We start from the raw sequence: 16,616 nt of genomic DNA, 5'->3' as shown, positions 1-16,616 counted from the left end.
AATTAAACGGTCGCAATTAATCTGACACTCGTAACTGAAACTGCCGCACTATTCATATCAAAGGTTTCGTGTTGAGATAGTTTTGTCGGAAAAAAAAAGTGACAATTTGGATGCACATTTTTTCTCCTGAATACATTTTCCAGGAATCACATCATGAGACGGTGATGACAGTCACGAAAACAGGTGACTCGGACTCAGGACGGGGTGCAAAAATAAATGTGATCGGGACATAGCAAGCCCAGATACCATCTCAATGAGATCCTTTTGCTTTAAATGTATCGATTGTCACATAGCCCCGAGCGCAATACGAAGCTACGCCTTACTGTTCCGGTGTCTTTAAAGATCACATGAATGGCACAGTTTGCCCCATGCATCATCGTCCATACAGAAAACAAAGTGCAATATTCATCAGGGAGTGTCTATTGCCCTCAGGACCAACTGCTGGTATTTCCATGAAATGACAACAGTTGCTAATAGAATTACCCTGTTATTTTGTGCACTTATGCTAACCCACTTATTGTTATATTTTGCCAGCTAAAACCTTAATCTGATTCATCTTTTCAGAGAACCTAGTGAATAGAGTCTCGATGAAGTGCATTAAAGTCTTATGCCTAATGGCCCCTTCAGGCAAACATGTTTCTCGGTTCACATCTCAGTCGAGCTTCGCAGCCTGCTTGTCAGGTGATGGTCACAAGACCAACTAGTCTAATCCCACCCAGCTCTACTAAAGCCCCAACACAAAATAGTGCCGTCCCTAATGTGCGTGAAACCAACTGGAACACAAGATGATTCGACTTTAAGTGCCATTTCCGCAAACTGTCTTCAGATCTAATTTGAAGATACACAAACAGTGGGACTGAATTATCCCTTGAGCAACAAACTTTTTCTTTCTTTCTGCGGAATAAGCCAGCAGGTGGAAAATGAGCAGCGTATTACTTTTCAGCCTTTTTTGTTTGTTCCTGCGATCTGGTGAGGCTCAGTTCCCCCGAGCGTGTTGCACCGTGGACGGGATTCTGTCCAAGCGGTGCTGTCCTGTCCTGGATTCCGATCCGGCAAACGTATGCGGCACCCTGACGGGGAGAGGAAACTGCACCGCCGTCCGGGTCGACACCAAGCCCTGGGGAGGACCGTACCGGCTCAGGAACGTCGACGACCGCGAGAGATGGCCAACCAAATTCTTCAACCAGACTTGCAGGTGTAGCGGTGAGTAATTTAGCAATGCGATTACCGTCTAAAGCAAATTACCCACAATAATGACGACTAACGATAGTTTCCGTGCTTCAGGCAACTTCGCGGGCTACAACTGTGGCCAGTGTAAATTTGGCTGGACCGGCCCAAACTGCGACCAGAGGAAAGCTCCCGTCATTCGAAAGGACATCCTCACGCTGACCCCTGCGGAGCTCCAGGAGTTCCTGGACGCCCTGCAACTGGCTAAAACCACAATCCACCCAGATTACATGATCGCCACCCAGCACTGGTTGGGCCTCCTGGGGCCAAACGGAACCGAGCCGCAATTTGCAAACATCTCCATCTACGATTTCTTTGTGTGGCAACACTACTACTCTGTTCGGGATACTTTGCTTGGTGAGTTTTGAGAACACTGATTCAAAGTAAATCTAGCAACCACTTGTCTTGAAGCTTTAAAATCATGAGTTATAAGTAAATAAATGCAGAATTTACAGCGCATAATCCTTCTTTGCCATTAACCCGTTCTTAGCTGAAGGAAGTAATTATGCATTTGTCCAGGTTAGGTTCTAAAACGGTCTAGGACTTAGGTTAAAAAATGGAGTTATGTGAAGACACGTCGGGTTGACGTGAGAATAAAGTTTCTACAGGTATCAGTAAAGCTAATTTATTGCGTTCTAAGGTTGTGGAAGGAACAGTACAGCTATGTTTTCAAAGTAAGAGCAAATTAAGTGGAACATGAAGCAAATTATTTCTAATTTGTTGAAAGGTTTTGCATCAAATCGAATTTAATATGTTCCAACGCCATGGCAATGAACAGAACAGCTATTTTCAAAATAAGAGCAAATTCATTGGAACATGAAGCAACTTATTTCTCAACTGGCATAAAGCCTCTATTGCAGAACATTGTATCCTATATTTTGTCATTTATTTTCATTTTTTTGTTTTACACAAATGCACGTTGTCAGCAGGGACAGAATGTTCTGTGAAACAAACCAGTAATAAAGCAGATGATGTTATAAATGGAATTTTATATGAAAATGGGTGCGCTGTGATTGGTCATAATCTGGGGTTTAAGAATAATGCTAATTTTTAGTCAACAGCAAGAGGAAAAGCAAGTTTTGAAATTGTATTAACTGTAAATGAAAAACATCAGTCATTTATCAAATTAATTACAGAGAAAATGTATTTTTTATTGCAGAATATGGCTAAACAAGTAAAGTATCTCATTGAAACTTGAACTTAATTTTATTGGTATTAACTCAGTCACTGCCTGACCACTTAAACTGCATCTTTGACATCTAAAGCTGTCAACGATTGTGAACGGGTTTGTTTTTATTCTCGTCCATTTCAAAACTATTTCCCCATAGGTCCCGGTCGGCCATTCAGAGCCATCGATTTCTCGCACAAAGGACCTGCATTCATCACCTGGCACAGGTACCACCTCCTCAGCTTAGAAAGAGACCTACAGGTATGAAAATGGGCTTTTTCCCGCATAACTAAGTTGAACATTCATTTGAAGATTCTCATAGGGTGACTTTCTCAACACATTGACTGCAAAGTGGAAAACAAATGAGTGGTGTCCAAAACAACGTTTAAACTTCCGATACATTACCAATAATTCATCCGACAGTTGTGTTTGATGCTGATATTGAACCAATAATATATCAGAAGGAATTATGAAATATTTTAATTTATTGATAGTTTAAAATATTAGGAGAGACTTGATCATGCATAAATTCAAAACTTCAAATGAGAATGCAGTACAAAAGAAATTAACCATCAGGCTTAAATCAAGTTTTCGTACGTCTATTTTTTTTAACTTTTGAGTAAAAATCATAAAATATTAATGTGGAATAGTTAGTTGATTCTCCTTTGTTACAAATCCGCAATGCTGGCCTGGAAAGAGTTAAAGGACTGACGGCCCTAAAAATAAATAAATAAATAAATAAACTCTTTCTGAAGTGCAAAATAATTCAAATGTACTTAATTGCATTTGAAACCGAGGCGTCTCAGTGATGCGCTGGTTAGCATGTCCGCCTCATAGTTAAGGGATCTGAGTTCAAATCCGGCTTCCTGTGTGGAGTTTGCATGGTCTCCCCAAGCCCACGAGGATTCTCTGCGGGTGCACTGGCTTCCTCCCACACTCGAAAAACATGCATGGCAGGTGTATTGGACATACTAAATCATCTTTAGGTAGGATGGAGTGTGTGAATGGTTGTTCGTCTCTGTGTGCCCTGCGATTGGCTGGCAACCAGTTCAAGGTGCCCCCCCGCTTCGTGTCCAAAGCCAGCCGGGACAGGCACCAGTAGGCCTGCGACCCTTGTGAGGATAAGCAGCTATAGATAATGGACGAATGGACATTTAAAATAAACTATTTTATTTTATTTTCTAAAAATACATTAGGTACGTATATGGTGGAAACAACATAGGGTGGGGCATAGACTGATATTGAACAGAACCAATCAGGGATCGGGACACTTATTGAAAAACAAAAATTACCCAAAAAGTAATTTCATGAATACATTCTTATGTCAAGCTATCAAATGTGCCCTTCTAATTGGAGCCCATCGAAGAAAAACATACACAAGCAGAACATATCTACTTGTTTTCCTAAAATCCATCAAATGTCGTCCCCCCCACAGAGTCTGACTGGCAATGAGAACTTTGCAGTCCCCTACTGGAACTTTGCAACAGGGCAAAATGACTGTGACGTGTGCACAGACAGGATGTTGGGAGGCCGGAACCCGGATAACCCCTCCCTGATCAGTAACCAGTCCAGATTCTCCAACTGGGGGGTGGTGTGCAACAGGTTTGCATTACAGAAATCGGGAGCAGTTCGTGCGATAGCCAACACTCATAAAATGTTGTGCAACTGGTTGCAGTTTGGATGACTACAATCGGTTGGTGACTCTTTGCAACGGCACCAACGAGGGCTTGATCCAGAGAGGCGTGATGAGAGGAGTTAACTCAACCATGCCCACCATGAGTGATGTCCGCAGCTGCCTTGGTATCCGGGACTTTGACAGCCCGCCGTATTTCACCAACTCGTCCTTCAGTTTTAGGTGGGACTTCGGAAAAGAGCATCTTCAGAACTACAGGGCACTCTATTAACGATCGTTTTCACACACAGGAACGCCCTGGAAGGGTACGATCGACCAAACGGCGAACTGGATGAAACCGTCAACAATCTTCACAACCTGGTCCACGCCTTGCTCAACGGAACTAGCGCTTTGCCTCACTCCGCTGCCAATGACCCCATCTTCCTGGTCAGGGTTCAATTTCACAGGTAGCTGAGAAATCCAGCGCTCGGGATATTGAAATGGGTTGGCTCGCTTTTCAGGTTCTCCACGCGTTCACAGACGCAATCTTCGACGAGTGGATGAGGAGGTTTGTCCCATCCAATGCCACCTTCCCAGACGAAATGGCCCCCATCGGTCACAATCGAGACTACAACATGGTTCCGTTCTTCCCTCCGATCACAAATGAGGAGATCTACATACCGTCGGAGCAGCTGGGGTATTCCTACGCTGTTGACTTCGAAGGTAATACGGTGGTCGATGTCAGAATATGAACGTGTTTTTTAATAATCAGTTATGAGCGTAAATATTGGTGAGTATTTCTGCTAAATTGGAATACTGGGTAGGAAACAGCTAGGGTGTGATTGGTTGTGATTTACAAATTTCATTTAAAATATTTTTTTTTCCAATTTAGAGTATGGCTGAGCAATAAACACAATGGATTCCATTCATTGGTGCTTTTAAAAATCCGCAATTTGAAAATTAGCTAAATTGTAAAGTCGAGGTTTTATGGCAGAATGATAGTTCACAAGGCGCATTTACAATAATTACCAAGTACTTGACCCTTGAGAGGTATTTTGTCCAATCTTTTGATCTTTACAAATCCATTTCACATCAAAGGGAAAACATTGAAAAAAGACACTTCGAGAGCTGAAATTTCACCCAGATGATGACAACATATCAAAATTCAACTTGGCAAGACCACTTAGATATCACTCTACCAGGAGTGTACCATCCCTTGAATAAATTACTGCCAGAATATGTGGAAGAAAATAACCCAAAAGCAGTCAAAATACCACAACACTTAATTGTGGTATTCAAGCAAACATTTAGAGGGTTAATTGACGAGAAATTGTACAACGCAAGCTACCTTGTTGACAGTCGGCCCAGCATTGGCTTGTTGAGTATGGAAAACTTGGAAAATGCCACTAGAATCTGTAGATAAGGTGTGTAATGAACCGCTGGAATGCAATTTCATGGTATTGCTACGACTCCTATACCAATTGCGATTTTTTTGAAAAGATGTGGGACGCATTGTCCCAACGGGTGTGAAAGGGTTAAAGGGATAGTGTGGAAGATTTAAACACTACGGACAGCAGGAAGTGCTGCAGGTGCTGCATTTACCATTGTCCATAGCTATAACAAACATGGCCGCCTCTCGAGAATTTAATAACTAGACCTATGATGATATTTAAAGCATACTGTTGGTCATTAGGAACACATTGATTTTCAAAGTTTTCACGTTTACAATCATTTAACGTATTCTTAATGAAAACGGTCAAAATCTTACACATTGTCCCTTTAAAGATTGCAAATGTGAAAAAGTTATGTGTATGATAGGTGAAAAATTGTGTGTTGGGGGGGCATAGTTTTCAACATTGATGAAACTTTTTTTTCCAGCAGAATTATTAGCGGAGCCAATTTGTCAGAGATTGGAGAACTGTGTATTGGATTGACCTATATTGTATACACTAGAGGCTAGATGGACTTCTGAAGTAAAAGGCAACACAATTTAAGCTTTGCAGCGCTTAGCAAAATATGAAGCGCTTTCAAAGCACTGAATGCAATCCATTAATACACAAATGAAATGATGAAAGACTTACATTATAATAAAAGGTCAAGGCAGAAGATGTTTTGCATTGAGTACACACAAAGAGGTTTAAAAGAGCGGGGAAAAATGAATTTATGTTGTCATGAATACGTGTCAAACTCAAGATAGATCAAAAGTTTGTTACACTTTTCTACTCTTAAATAATGATAACAACGATAGATAGATAGATAGATAGATAGATAGATACTTTATTCATCCCCGTAGGGAAATTCACATTTCCAGCAGTATCCTCAAGTCGACTGAAGTTCTTTAACATTTCATCAAATTTGCTATTCAAACTGCTGAAATCAAAGCATGCATTCATCAAACCAAATGCTATAAAATCTAAAACTTTCAGTCGCTCGAGTCACGTGTTTCATTATCAACTCACCTGGAGCCAACTTTTTAACAAATCATACCCAGGAAACGACGTCTATACTACGTTAGATAATATTATAAGTCAACATTTCTTACCTTGTAAAAAAATATTAGATGTTTCCAGATGTGTTCCGCTGGTCCGGTCAAAAAAGTAAACAAAAATATATCTGTCGTGTTGCGGAATCTCCTCCAATGTCTGACGTTTGTGGATACTTCGCTAATGTTAACTGAGCTTCGCACATTAAAACTAATTGGTCCGTGTACAAATTACACAATTAAGAGAGAGGTCACAGTTTGGCATGGGGAAACGCTGATGAAATAAAGGGAGATTATCTTGAGAAAAATAAAAACATCTCGATGAGATTTTATGAAGTACAGTACAGGTGCAGTACTTATCTTTCTCGATTCACCTGCGTGAACCGGAAGTCACCCCCTCCCCTCCTTTTTTCACAATTTAACAAGAAACCATTTTTTTAATTAAGCCATTTTAAGCAGTAAACAATCATCATTTTAAACATCAAATATTCGGTCAATAAATAACTCAACACCTTAATAATTTTACGAACAAAAACACATTTGGCCTCTTGCTGTCGGCAGAAAATGTCATCAAGTCGAAGCTGGCTCTGGTAACAACCAATCACGACTCAATTTGCGGACGTCACATGACCAAACTCAGAAAACAAATGCGCAATGATTTGCAGTTACTGTATTTTTAAAAGCATTAATTGTACATGAAAAACGATTTAATTCTCATATGCTTTCAACCGAGTTTTTTACATATATTTCTTTAAACAAAAACGTGTTTAATCAGCCAGTTAGTCATTCACTAAACTGCCTTTTTTTACTTTTTATTTTTTTTTAAATAAAATTGCTTATGGGATTTATGAGACGCTATTAGGTACGTTTGCATTACTTCCACACAATAGAAACACTTGTAAAACTTTGTTTTTACACAAAAAAAAATAATGTGTAAGTACATAGCCTATTTATTTATTATTATTACTTTTATTTTTTCAATGATTTGGACGGCTATGCCTTCACTGCCACTTTATGTAGCGAGAGGCAACGTACGCCCTGGAACCGGCAGGGCAAAGGTCACAGACTTGAACCCCTAATAAGAAATATTTCAGGCAAACACATGAGCCACTAACTACTGTGATGTGCTGCCAACCATTCCAGGCTGTACGCCTCCAGCAAAATAAAGATAAAGCAGTATTGAAAACAATTTAAAAAAAGAAAAGACAATATAAAAGAATTTCTGCAACATCAAACATATTGTCGTCATCTTTCTTTTCTTTCAGAAGCTGGAGGATCGGCAGTGTTTGTGGTGGGATCAACTCTCGGGGGAGTCTTCATCGGGCTCCTGGCGCTCCTCCTTATCTTCGTGCTCTACCTTCGCCAGCGCAAAAACACAGGCTTCGAACCCCTGATAAAAGCGGACTTCACCCATAGGAAGTACATGGAGGAAGCTTAGATGGCAATCGGTTTGCACAAGCAGACAGAAATGAAAACTACAGTGTTATCAAAGCCTGCATGAAATAAGAGGAAATTATTCATCGTGTAGATCGGGGCTAGGAAAGCTTCGGCCCGCGGGCCATTCTGGAGAAACATCCGGCAAAAAGCGCTTGATCCAGGCGTAAAAATTGGCCAACACACACACACACACACAAAAAAGACTAAAATAGTCTCTCAAGGGACAAGCTTCTTAAACTCTATTCCATGTAGACTGATGTTTCCCAAGCCAAGTCATATTAGTTTATAATGAGAAAATCTCAGTCGATTACTAAAACAAAAATGTCATGTAAAGTGTAATCCATAATCAATAATTGTACTAGTTTACTCACAGATTGACTGGTTGTGAACTGAGGGCCTGTCATGTAATTGTAAACATAAATTGGTGGACAGTGATACATTTTTTGTTGTAAATAAATGTAATGTGTTTTCACAAAACCAGAAAGGCTTATGTTGGCAAAAATGAAAATTAAGATATTGCTATTTTTTGATTCTACACTTAATTCCCTTTCATGATACATAATACACGTACATTAAAAATGGAGGCGGTTACGGCAATTGGAATGTTGCCGAGTTGAAATCAGACGTTTTGAGAAAAAACACGTTTAAAGTTCTTTCATCTTTTAATGGACTTCTAATACTTTATTTTCATACACTTTGATTCCAATTTAAACTCTGGATGCTGGGAAATAAAATCGTAATCTGAAGGGAGTTGTTTTTGCATAAAACAATGACATCTCTGTCAAAAATTCATGTTTGAATGAACTCATTACGATATAAGCGATGTAAGCCTGGTTTTGTGAAAACGAATGACTTACGGAAACAAAGAAAATCATGAAAGAATTGGGCGCTTAAATATGCTTAAAGTAAAAAAATAATCACAGTAAATTTATTTCGATTCTAGAGTCATCACAAACGAGAACCTGTTGGAATGTTTAACAAATATTTATTCTTATGAACAGTACAAAAAACACCAAACGCAATCCCTTTGAATTGCATTGTAAGGCATATTTGCTTATCGTGCTTGAAATCAAACTCAAGTTCATGTAAATTCATACATTGCACTGATGAAAAAAAAAATTGACTTGAAGCATTTCCACCTCTGGATATACTTTTTTTTTTCCGCAACCTTTTATTGCAAAAATATTACCATTAAAGGTTTGATGATACAAAACATAAGCGCACTATTCATTATAAGGAGTCTTTTTTTGAATGACACACTGCACAATGTACACTTGTCCAAGTCCTTGCTGATATGTTCTGAAATGAACAGAGAATGCGTGCAGGGACTGCTTTTGGTTGGCCGGGCCCCCCGACCCCCTCAACAATACGCTCCACTGACGGGACGCATTCAGGCCTGTCTGCTCTCCACTCTCCGCGGATTCTCATTTCACAGGTGACTGTGGTCGCCTTCGAGCCCGCCTGTGCGGCGCGTGAGCACAAACACACACGCGCGCACACACACCAACGTGGCAAGCTTCACAAAACACATTGGGGGGCTTTCTTTCCTTTGCATTTCCACACATTCTCCTTAATAATCCCTTTACATTCTGCAATATTGTGCTAGTGCAGCTATAGAAATGGCGCACTCTGAGATGCACGGAGTACTTTTTGTCTTTTACCAGGGGCATTTTTTGAACCTTTTTTAAAATATTTTTTATGTGGAACCATAGCTGCAGCAATGCGTTTGATTAAATAAAAAAAAAAAAAAAAAAGCATGGGGTTGTCCAATATTTAAAAGGAGGGAAAAAACAGGCCATACAGGAATTTGACCAAATTTTCTTGATTATTTTTAAAAATATATATATGTATGTATACATACATACAGTGTTCCCTCGCCACATCACACTCGTTCTAAAGACTCTCACTCTCTCACTCCAACAGCCTGTTAATACTCGATCTTACTCAGCCGAAATTGAAGGCACTTTTGCTTAAAACGAAACCACTTTTCGTCACTTTTCTACATCGACAGAGTCATGGAATCAGATAAAGGCAATGACTTTTCACGACTCAGGCGGCGCGCTTGTGGCTGTGAGTGAAAGAGTTGTGCGGGGACGTACAGGTGGGGAAGGGGTGGGGTATGGGCGGATGCGCGCGGGAATAAAAACACAGACTGAGGCTGGCCCTTTAAGAAGGGCTGAATCGTATTGTTGGAATGTGCTCGATGCTGCAGAGTTAGCTGCGCTCGCCACTCACTGATGAACTGCGTGTAGTGCGTTGGAAAAGAAAATAAAGTTTGTGCAGTACGATGGTTAGGAGATCACTGGGCATGGGAAAGAAAGGTAGGCAAGGTTTTATTTACCACACTTTATAGTGGGTGGGGGTGGAAATATTCATTTAATGCAGGGGTCTGAGGGAATACTAATATATGTATATGTACATACATATGCATTTTTATTTCAATTTGATAATTTAGTATTTTCACTTTCTCTACATGGAAATGCTCTTGTATGTTTGCAGGTTTTCTCAGATCATAGAACTGGCCTTGAACTCACTAGTGTTACCACAGGGAATTTGAACTGAACACATTTTCTGCCTAGACACACCCAAATAAACCAAACAACAGTTTGCTGGCCTTCGTAGTGTTTGTTTTTAGAACACAATAAATGTGTTTTAATGAGCAGAGCTTCCCTAATAGTGATCAAATAAATTGTATCATTCAGACTTCTAGACAGCATGTTGACAACAACAATTAGCCTTGAGAACAAATACAGAATGGCAATGGAGGCACATAAGCACAAATATCTACTCTCAAGAATAGTCAATTAAAGTTAAAAAAAAGAAGAATGCATTTTTGCAGAAAGAGAATTAATCTGCTGCAAGGCAAATGAAAGTATAGTTTTCTTTTGTTTTGAGCATATAGCATGAGGACAGACTATTAAGTTTGATATCTTTGTAAGAAAAATAGATGGCTACAAAAGAATATTTAATTATTGAAAATGAAAGCGAATCAATTATCTTCAGCTATGTTGATTTCATGGCGAGCGAGGTTGCAAGTCAAACCGCACGAACCTGTCACACCTGCCGTTCAATTATTTGAATCTGATTCGAACGTTACATCGAACATAACTGTACCACTTTTAGTTATTAATAAGCACATTTAAATGTTCTTACACACATATATTTTTTTTCCTCAACACAAAAAGTCAAAACAAAGTGCGTGCTATATTCTTCCACATGGAGGCAGACATTACTGCCCGTCATATATGTGCAAAGAGTTTGTTTTCCCATTGAATAAAAAATAGTTGTAATCTCTCTAGCAGAGTTTGTGGGGTCGGCTTCAGCGCTGGCCAGAGGAACAATGTTGTGAACTATCAAGTCAATGCATGTGCATTCTTTGGGAAATATTGTCAGCGTGACTGAATTCAGCCTGAACACCGTCTGGCAAAAGTCGTCCCCACCTGGTTTCCCCTGCATTATCTCCAATGCATTTGGGGGAGCAAAGCCGAGAGGAGCAGCGTGGTCAAGAGGCCCGCGGGGGGCGCGCGGGGTGAAGAAGTTCCGTCCACTGGACCCCTCTGGTCGGCTTCCACGCCCGGGGCTTCGGGAGGGGGCGCATCCGCCTCTGTGGGGCAGGCCTCCGTGCAGCCGCTTCCGCTGCCTGAGCCGCTGCCCTCATCGCCTTCGGTGGAGAAAACACACGTGCGTTCATATTTCATATAGATATAAATCACTCATGATAACTTATTACTGTAAAGAAAAAGTTTGGCATGACTTCCTATTGAAAGAATAACAACACAAGACTTGGCTTGACAGGACCCTTGTTCGAAATAGCTTTAAATAAATAAATAACTTATTCAATTCTATGGGTTTGACATTCATGACAAGAGAGTGGGACTATGGGGAAAAGTTGACCAAGTTGGGTAGTTCACTGAATGACTGACAAGAGTAGACTGAGTTCAGAATGCTACGTTAGCAAGTCGCGCAAGACACTAGCTTGCTAGCTGACACCTGTTGCTACGGAATGGATTGTTGAATTTTTTCCTTTCATCCATTTTCCTGTCTACTTTTAACCTTTATTTTTCCATTTACGTCTAGTAATTTCATTAATTGTTTCTTTTTCTTTTTTTTCTTGACTGACAATGACAAACAATAATCGTTTGTCTAAACGCACCTTGCAGTTTTCTGCCCTATAGTCAAGATGGTTCTGGTTTCACATCTAGGCTAGTATTCGCCTGCTTTTTATTTGAGTATTCTGGAATCCTTCTACATCCTAAAAAAAATGTGTGTTGGTTGAGGTGAAGATTTGAGTGTGTTGGCGAGATGTCCAGACTGAATAGTCTTAAACTTTTCACGCTTACTATCAATAAGACCAATATTATTACTGTATTAGCCTGACACGAGTACTTGATTTTAAAATTGGCAGGAAAAGTAAGCCATGAACTTACTCGAGTCCTGAAAATAGATATCGTTGCCGTTATAGGCGTTTTTCAGCTTGTTGGTCATCACGCGGAGAGCCATGATCTGCTGACGGATCAATGTGTCTGGACGGGTGATGTCCACGTTGACCTCAGGGTTGTTCACCTGGTTGGTCAGCCCGTCCATTACCACTTCTGGGAAATACCTTTGTGAGAGGAATAAAAAAAAAAAAAAATCAAATATTGAAAATGGGATTGTGTAAACGCAAGCCCGATTTCTCAGTAGTGATTTCAAATGTGCATGTTGTGCTCCCTAACACACAAAGACGCCTTACAAAACTTATACTTGAAAGAAAAATACCGTTATCTTTTGGTGAGTCACCTTCTCATGAGTCGCTTGTGTGTGAAGACAAAGCATTGCAAGATAATAAAAGATTCCATCCAGTAAACAAAAAAAAATAATAACCCGCCCAACTCCTGACACACGACAGAGGTCTCTTTGATAAAGCAGAAGTGGATTATTTGTCTGATTCTATTCCACTTATTGCTCGTCAGAACAGCATTTGTTCCTTTCATAAAGACGACACAGGTCAGGCTGGATAATAAACACAAAGGACAGGTTTGAAAGCACCTGTAATGAGATTAGAAATTGCGTGTGAATAGAATCATGATTAATTTATTGCGATTCCTGCTGGTGTGTGTGACTTAGCCACTGGGGGGCAGTGTAACACAGTGGGAAAAATCCAAGCAAAGATGACATCCACAACTAATGAAAGTGCCTCTGTCAACTGCTGCAATAATAGCAGTGCTCTTGTTTGCCTGCGTCCTAGATGCATCATTTTTGATAGCAACAAATCAACGTTCCAATCAACGTGCTTCCGTCGAATGCATCGTTTTGACATCAAAATATTAATCGTTGTGTGTTTTATGAATTTCTTTGACAACTTTCTCCTCCATGTGTGAATCCCGCAGGTCACGTTGTCTCGTTTTTACCCAATATGTCACTCTGAGATTTCGTCAGCAAGATCTCATTAGTGGAAAAAAACACCTCCTGAAAAAGTGCTGCCATTTTTTTTTGGTATCACTGAAAAGTCAAATAATACACAATAGGGTAAACATGAGCCACAAAATCAAAGCGAAACACGCTTCGGAAGATCAAGAAGAGGAACAAAACAGATGTGTTGAAGCTAAAGAAGCAAACAAACTAACACTCAAAGTAAAAAGTGGAATTTTCCCCCAAAATGGACTAAGTTTTGTCAGTGATTACGATATGATGATGATAACAAAAGCTACATGTAAGTTCATTATACTATTTGAATAAATGTCAGTGTGACATTTGTTAATATCTGTTGTTGGTTTTTGCTCACGTCTTGTAAATGCAGTTTGAACCTTAGACTTATTTTGCCCTTTTTACTGCGGGATTTTTGGGATTCCAAACATTCTTGTTGGGACCGATAGCTTTCTAGTAATGCGAGCGTGACCTAACAGTTTCCAGAAGAAAAGACTTAATTGTGGTTTTTTTTTCCCCACAGAACAAGAACAAGAATATATGCCTGTGATTATTCTTATCATGTCTGTATACATTTGTAGTCAAATCTAAAACCTGTGGCAAATTTTGAAACCATACATGCTGTTTTGCATTGTTTATTAATGCAGATTCTTAAATGGTCAAACAACTGCTCATATGTGGAAAAACTTTAGCTCTTAACATTTGGATATTTATTACCAAGTAGGTATGATAAAATATACCCTCTTTACATCCGAAAATGTAATTAGTCAAAATGCAAATCTGTCCTACTTTCCAGCAGTGTTGAATGCATTACTAACAGTGAGACCGCAAACCCCATAATCCCTTGAGCGTGATTTTTACCTCCCTTTGGTGTGCCCATTCCAACACTGGTCATCTGTCGCATTCCCAGCAGACAATCTGGAGTCCTCACACATTTCTTCAGGCAGACTGGACCAAAATTTCTTGAACTGCTTGAGTTTCTCTTTGATGTCAACGACCTTAGCAGAGAGGGAGAGCGAGAATAAAGGTCATAAAGTAAAGCGTTTAAAGTGACTTTTATGTGGTCATTACACACTGTCGCGTATACCTAATGTGTCCATTTGGAAACTTGAATGAGCTCGTACAATAATACGAACATGTTTCCGTTTGTCGTTAACCTTTAAAGCTTGCTCTCAGATAATTGTGTGTGTTTTTTCAGATAAAGCGCGGCAGCCATTTGGTCACTTGTTGTCACATGAAAATGAGATCACAGTTGCTCAGGCTTAGAAAATGACCAATCACGGCTCAGCTTGCAAATGCCACATGTTCAAACATTAAAAAAACGATGAGCAGTGATTGGCCTTTACTGGGAATGCACTGAAAATGGGAAATGAGAAACTGCAAGGGCACTAGAATGGAAGACACAAAAAACGAGTTAGTTGATTATGTATTTTAAATAAAAGTGACTAGGTAAAACAAGTAATTTTGCTCCAACTATTCTTCTTGATACGTCAGTTTTTGTCGCTTGATTGGAAGCCTTCATTATTTAGACATTTGCAGTTATTAACGTTTAAAGTTTTGACGTACTTTTGAAATGTCTGACTGCGTTTGAATGCACCAAGTGCACTAAATACATAGTTAGCAGCTAGCGCTAACGCTGGAGACTTGTGCCGTATCATGCAATGACGTCGTCATTGATCAGTGGCTTCTTTGTGTCCTTAATCGATGATTAAATATTGTGTTGTTTTTTTTTTTTTTAATTAGCAATGTGTTGATGCTGATTGCTCTGTGATATGATGGCAATAAAACCGGAGTCAGAAGGACTAAAGCTAGCTGCTGCGCTATCACAGCTATGAAAGCTAACCTTACTATAAAAGCCTTCAACTGAATGGTTTTAAATTGTCATCTATGTATTATTTAGCGTGTTTAGATTAAAATTAGCATTTCGCAATATACCTTTAATGTGTGATGTGATGTTGGGTCTTGCTTGGGCCATTTTTTTTTTTTTTTTTGCTAACCGGTAGTCACAGGAAAGAAGTGGAAGTTTGGCATTGCTTTTGGCAGAGATGCTTGTTGTTTTTTGTGTTATCATAACATAAATTTAAGTTTAAGTTTTTTTTTCTGTTTTAATTGTCCTTTGGCCGAAAATCGGAAATGCATTTCTTGCCATTTTCTGCCAAATATTCTGACCGGAAATTCAAAAATACATAAAAAAACCCCTGAACTAATTCATATTTCACAAATGCAAAATTCTAGTCAGGACACAAAGAAGATATTGTAAAGAGATTGCAAATTTTGGGTTGACTTCCAATTTAATTAGACACATTTGCTTAGCTTTGGTGGTCATTAAGAGTTGGTCACAAAGAGAGCCCATTTGAAGTCGTTGAACTGTATTACACCAGGCAGGAACGACAAAATCGCTTGATTATGCGCATTCTCACTTGAGCGTTTTCAACTCCAAACTTTCATCAAGCACACAAAATGTGACACATTTTGGCAGAGCTGAGGAGAACGCCTGATAAAGGTGGGCAGGCCCCATTATCTTTTTTTTTTTTTGAGGGGGGGGGGGGGGGGGTTGCAGGTTGGCTCGTGAAATTGCGGTGAACCTGAGCAGAACATGAAAGGTGCTGTGCTGAGCGCGCCACGCCGCTGTGGGCCTCCACGCCGCTTTTGATGTGTTAATCCTGTCACACTGATGCCAAGACACCTCGCCGCCTCTGACGCTGCCCAGAGGGTCAGTGCAGATGCACTCCGCTGCCGCGGATTGACGATCGGGCCATGTTGGACTAAAAACATTTGCGCGTTGAAGATTATCTTAACGTCAGCCGACATCTGCGGGCTCCGTGAAGAAATGTGGATTGAACCCACAGTGAAAAGTTTCATTTTACTGATGCAAATATGCGGAAATATGTGAACTACGCCTCGACTTGGGATGTCTTTGCTTACTTATTGTTGCTTCGTTTGGAAGATCGAGCCTCTGTGTGCAGAAGTATAAACACTCTGTATACTGAATAGAGAAACATTAATGTATTCTTTTTTAATCTGCTGCTAAAAGTAAGTACGCTGGAGGCTTGTTAAAAGTTGAACAAACTATTTGAAGATATTAGGGTTCAAGCAAAACACCTTCTTAAAATTGCTTTGTGTTTTGGTTTTATTATTTGTCCGTTTTACGTACCGTTGCAGGTGTCCTGGGGCCTATTCTAGGACATTTTTGAGGATATTCCCCCCCAAAATCCAGTTTCACTATAGTACCATGACATTTAGTATAGGCATTTACATCACGATTAAGACATAAAAATCTCAAG

The 16,616-nt window shown here is 39.8% G+C and overlaps 2 protein-coding genes across 4 annotated transcripts in view; one reads left to right on the top strand and one right to left on the bottom strand.

Moving 5' to 3' along the window:
- The first annotated feature begins 758 nt into the window (after positions 1 to 758).
- Positions 759 to 9,154, top strand: dct (dopachrome tautomerase). 2 transcript variants are annotated; one of them, XM_088414596.1, is made up of 8 exons: positions 759 to 1,203; positions 1,285 to 1,584; positions 2,556 to 2,656; positions 3,831 to 3,997; positions 4,071 to 4,250; positions 4,319 to 4,454; positions 4,529 to 4,730; positions 7,758 to 9,154. In XM_088414596.1, exons 1-8 carry the CDS (start codon positions 921 to 923, stop codon positions 7,925 to 7,927), a joined length of 1,539 nt encoding a protein of 512 aa, XP_088270722.1. In that variant the 5' UTR covers positions 759 to 920; the 3' UTR covers positions 7,928 to 9,154. The 2 variants fall into 2 exon arrangements, with proteins under 2 accessions (XP_088270722.1, XP_088270721.1); XM_088414595.1 differs by having other exon boundaries at positions 7,755 to 9,154.
- Positions 8,898 to 16,616, bottom strand: part of LOC148423805 (glypican-6-like) — an 88,042-nt gene continuing 80,323 nt past the window's right edge. For both annotated transcript variants that reach the window (XM_088414593.1, XM_088414594.1), the window contains 3 exons: positions 14,194 to 14,330; positions 12,354 to 12,529; positions 8,898 to 11,587 (listed from right to left, as the gene is read on the bottom strand). In XM_088414593.1, coding sequence (XP_088270719.1) covers positions 11,382 to 11,587; positions 12,354 to 12,529; positions 14,194 to 14,330 — 519 coding nt within the window. In that variant the 3' untranslated portion in view covers positions 8,898 to 11,381. The remainder of the gene's footprint in view (positions 11,588 to 12,353; positions 12,530 to 14,193; positions 14,331 to 16,616) is intronic.

Source organism: Hippichthys cyanospilos, chromosome 5 (assembly GCF_059441005.1).
Source record: "Hippichthys cyanospilos isolate Australia breed blue-spotted pipefish chromosome 5, RoL_Hcya_1.0, whole genome shotgun sequence".
Lineage (NCBI taxonomy): Eukaryota > Metazoa > Chordata > Actinopteri > Syngnathiformes > Syngnathidae > Hippichthys > Hippichthys cyanospilos.
Note: the sequence above shows the minus strand (reverse complement) of the source record. Positions and strands in the feature narration are given on the sequence as shown.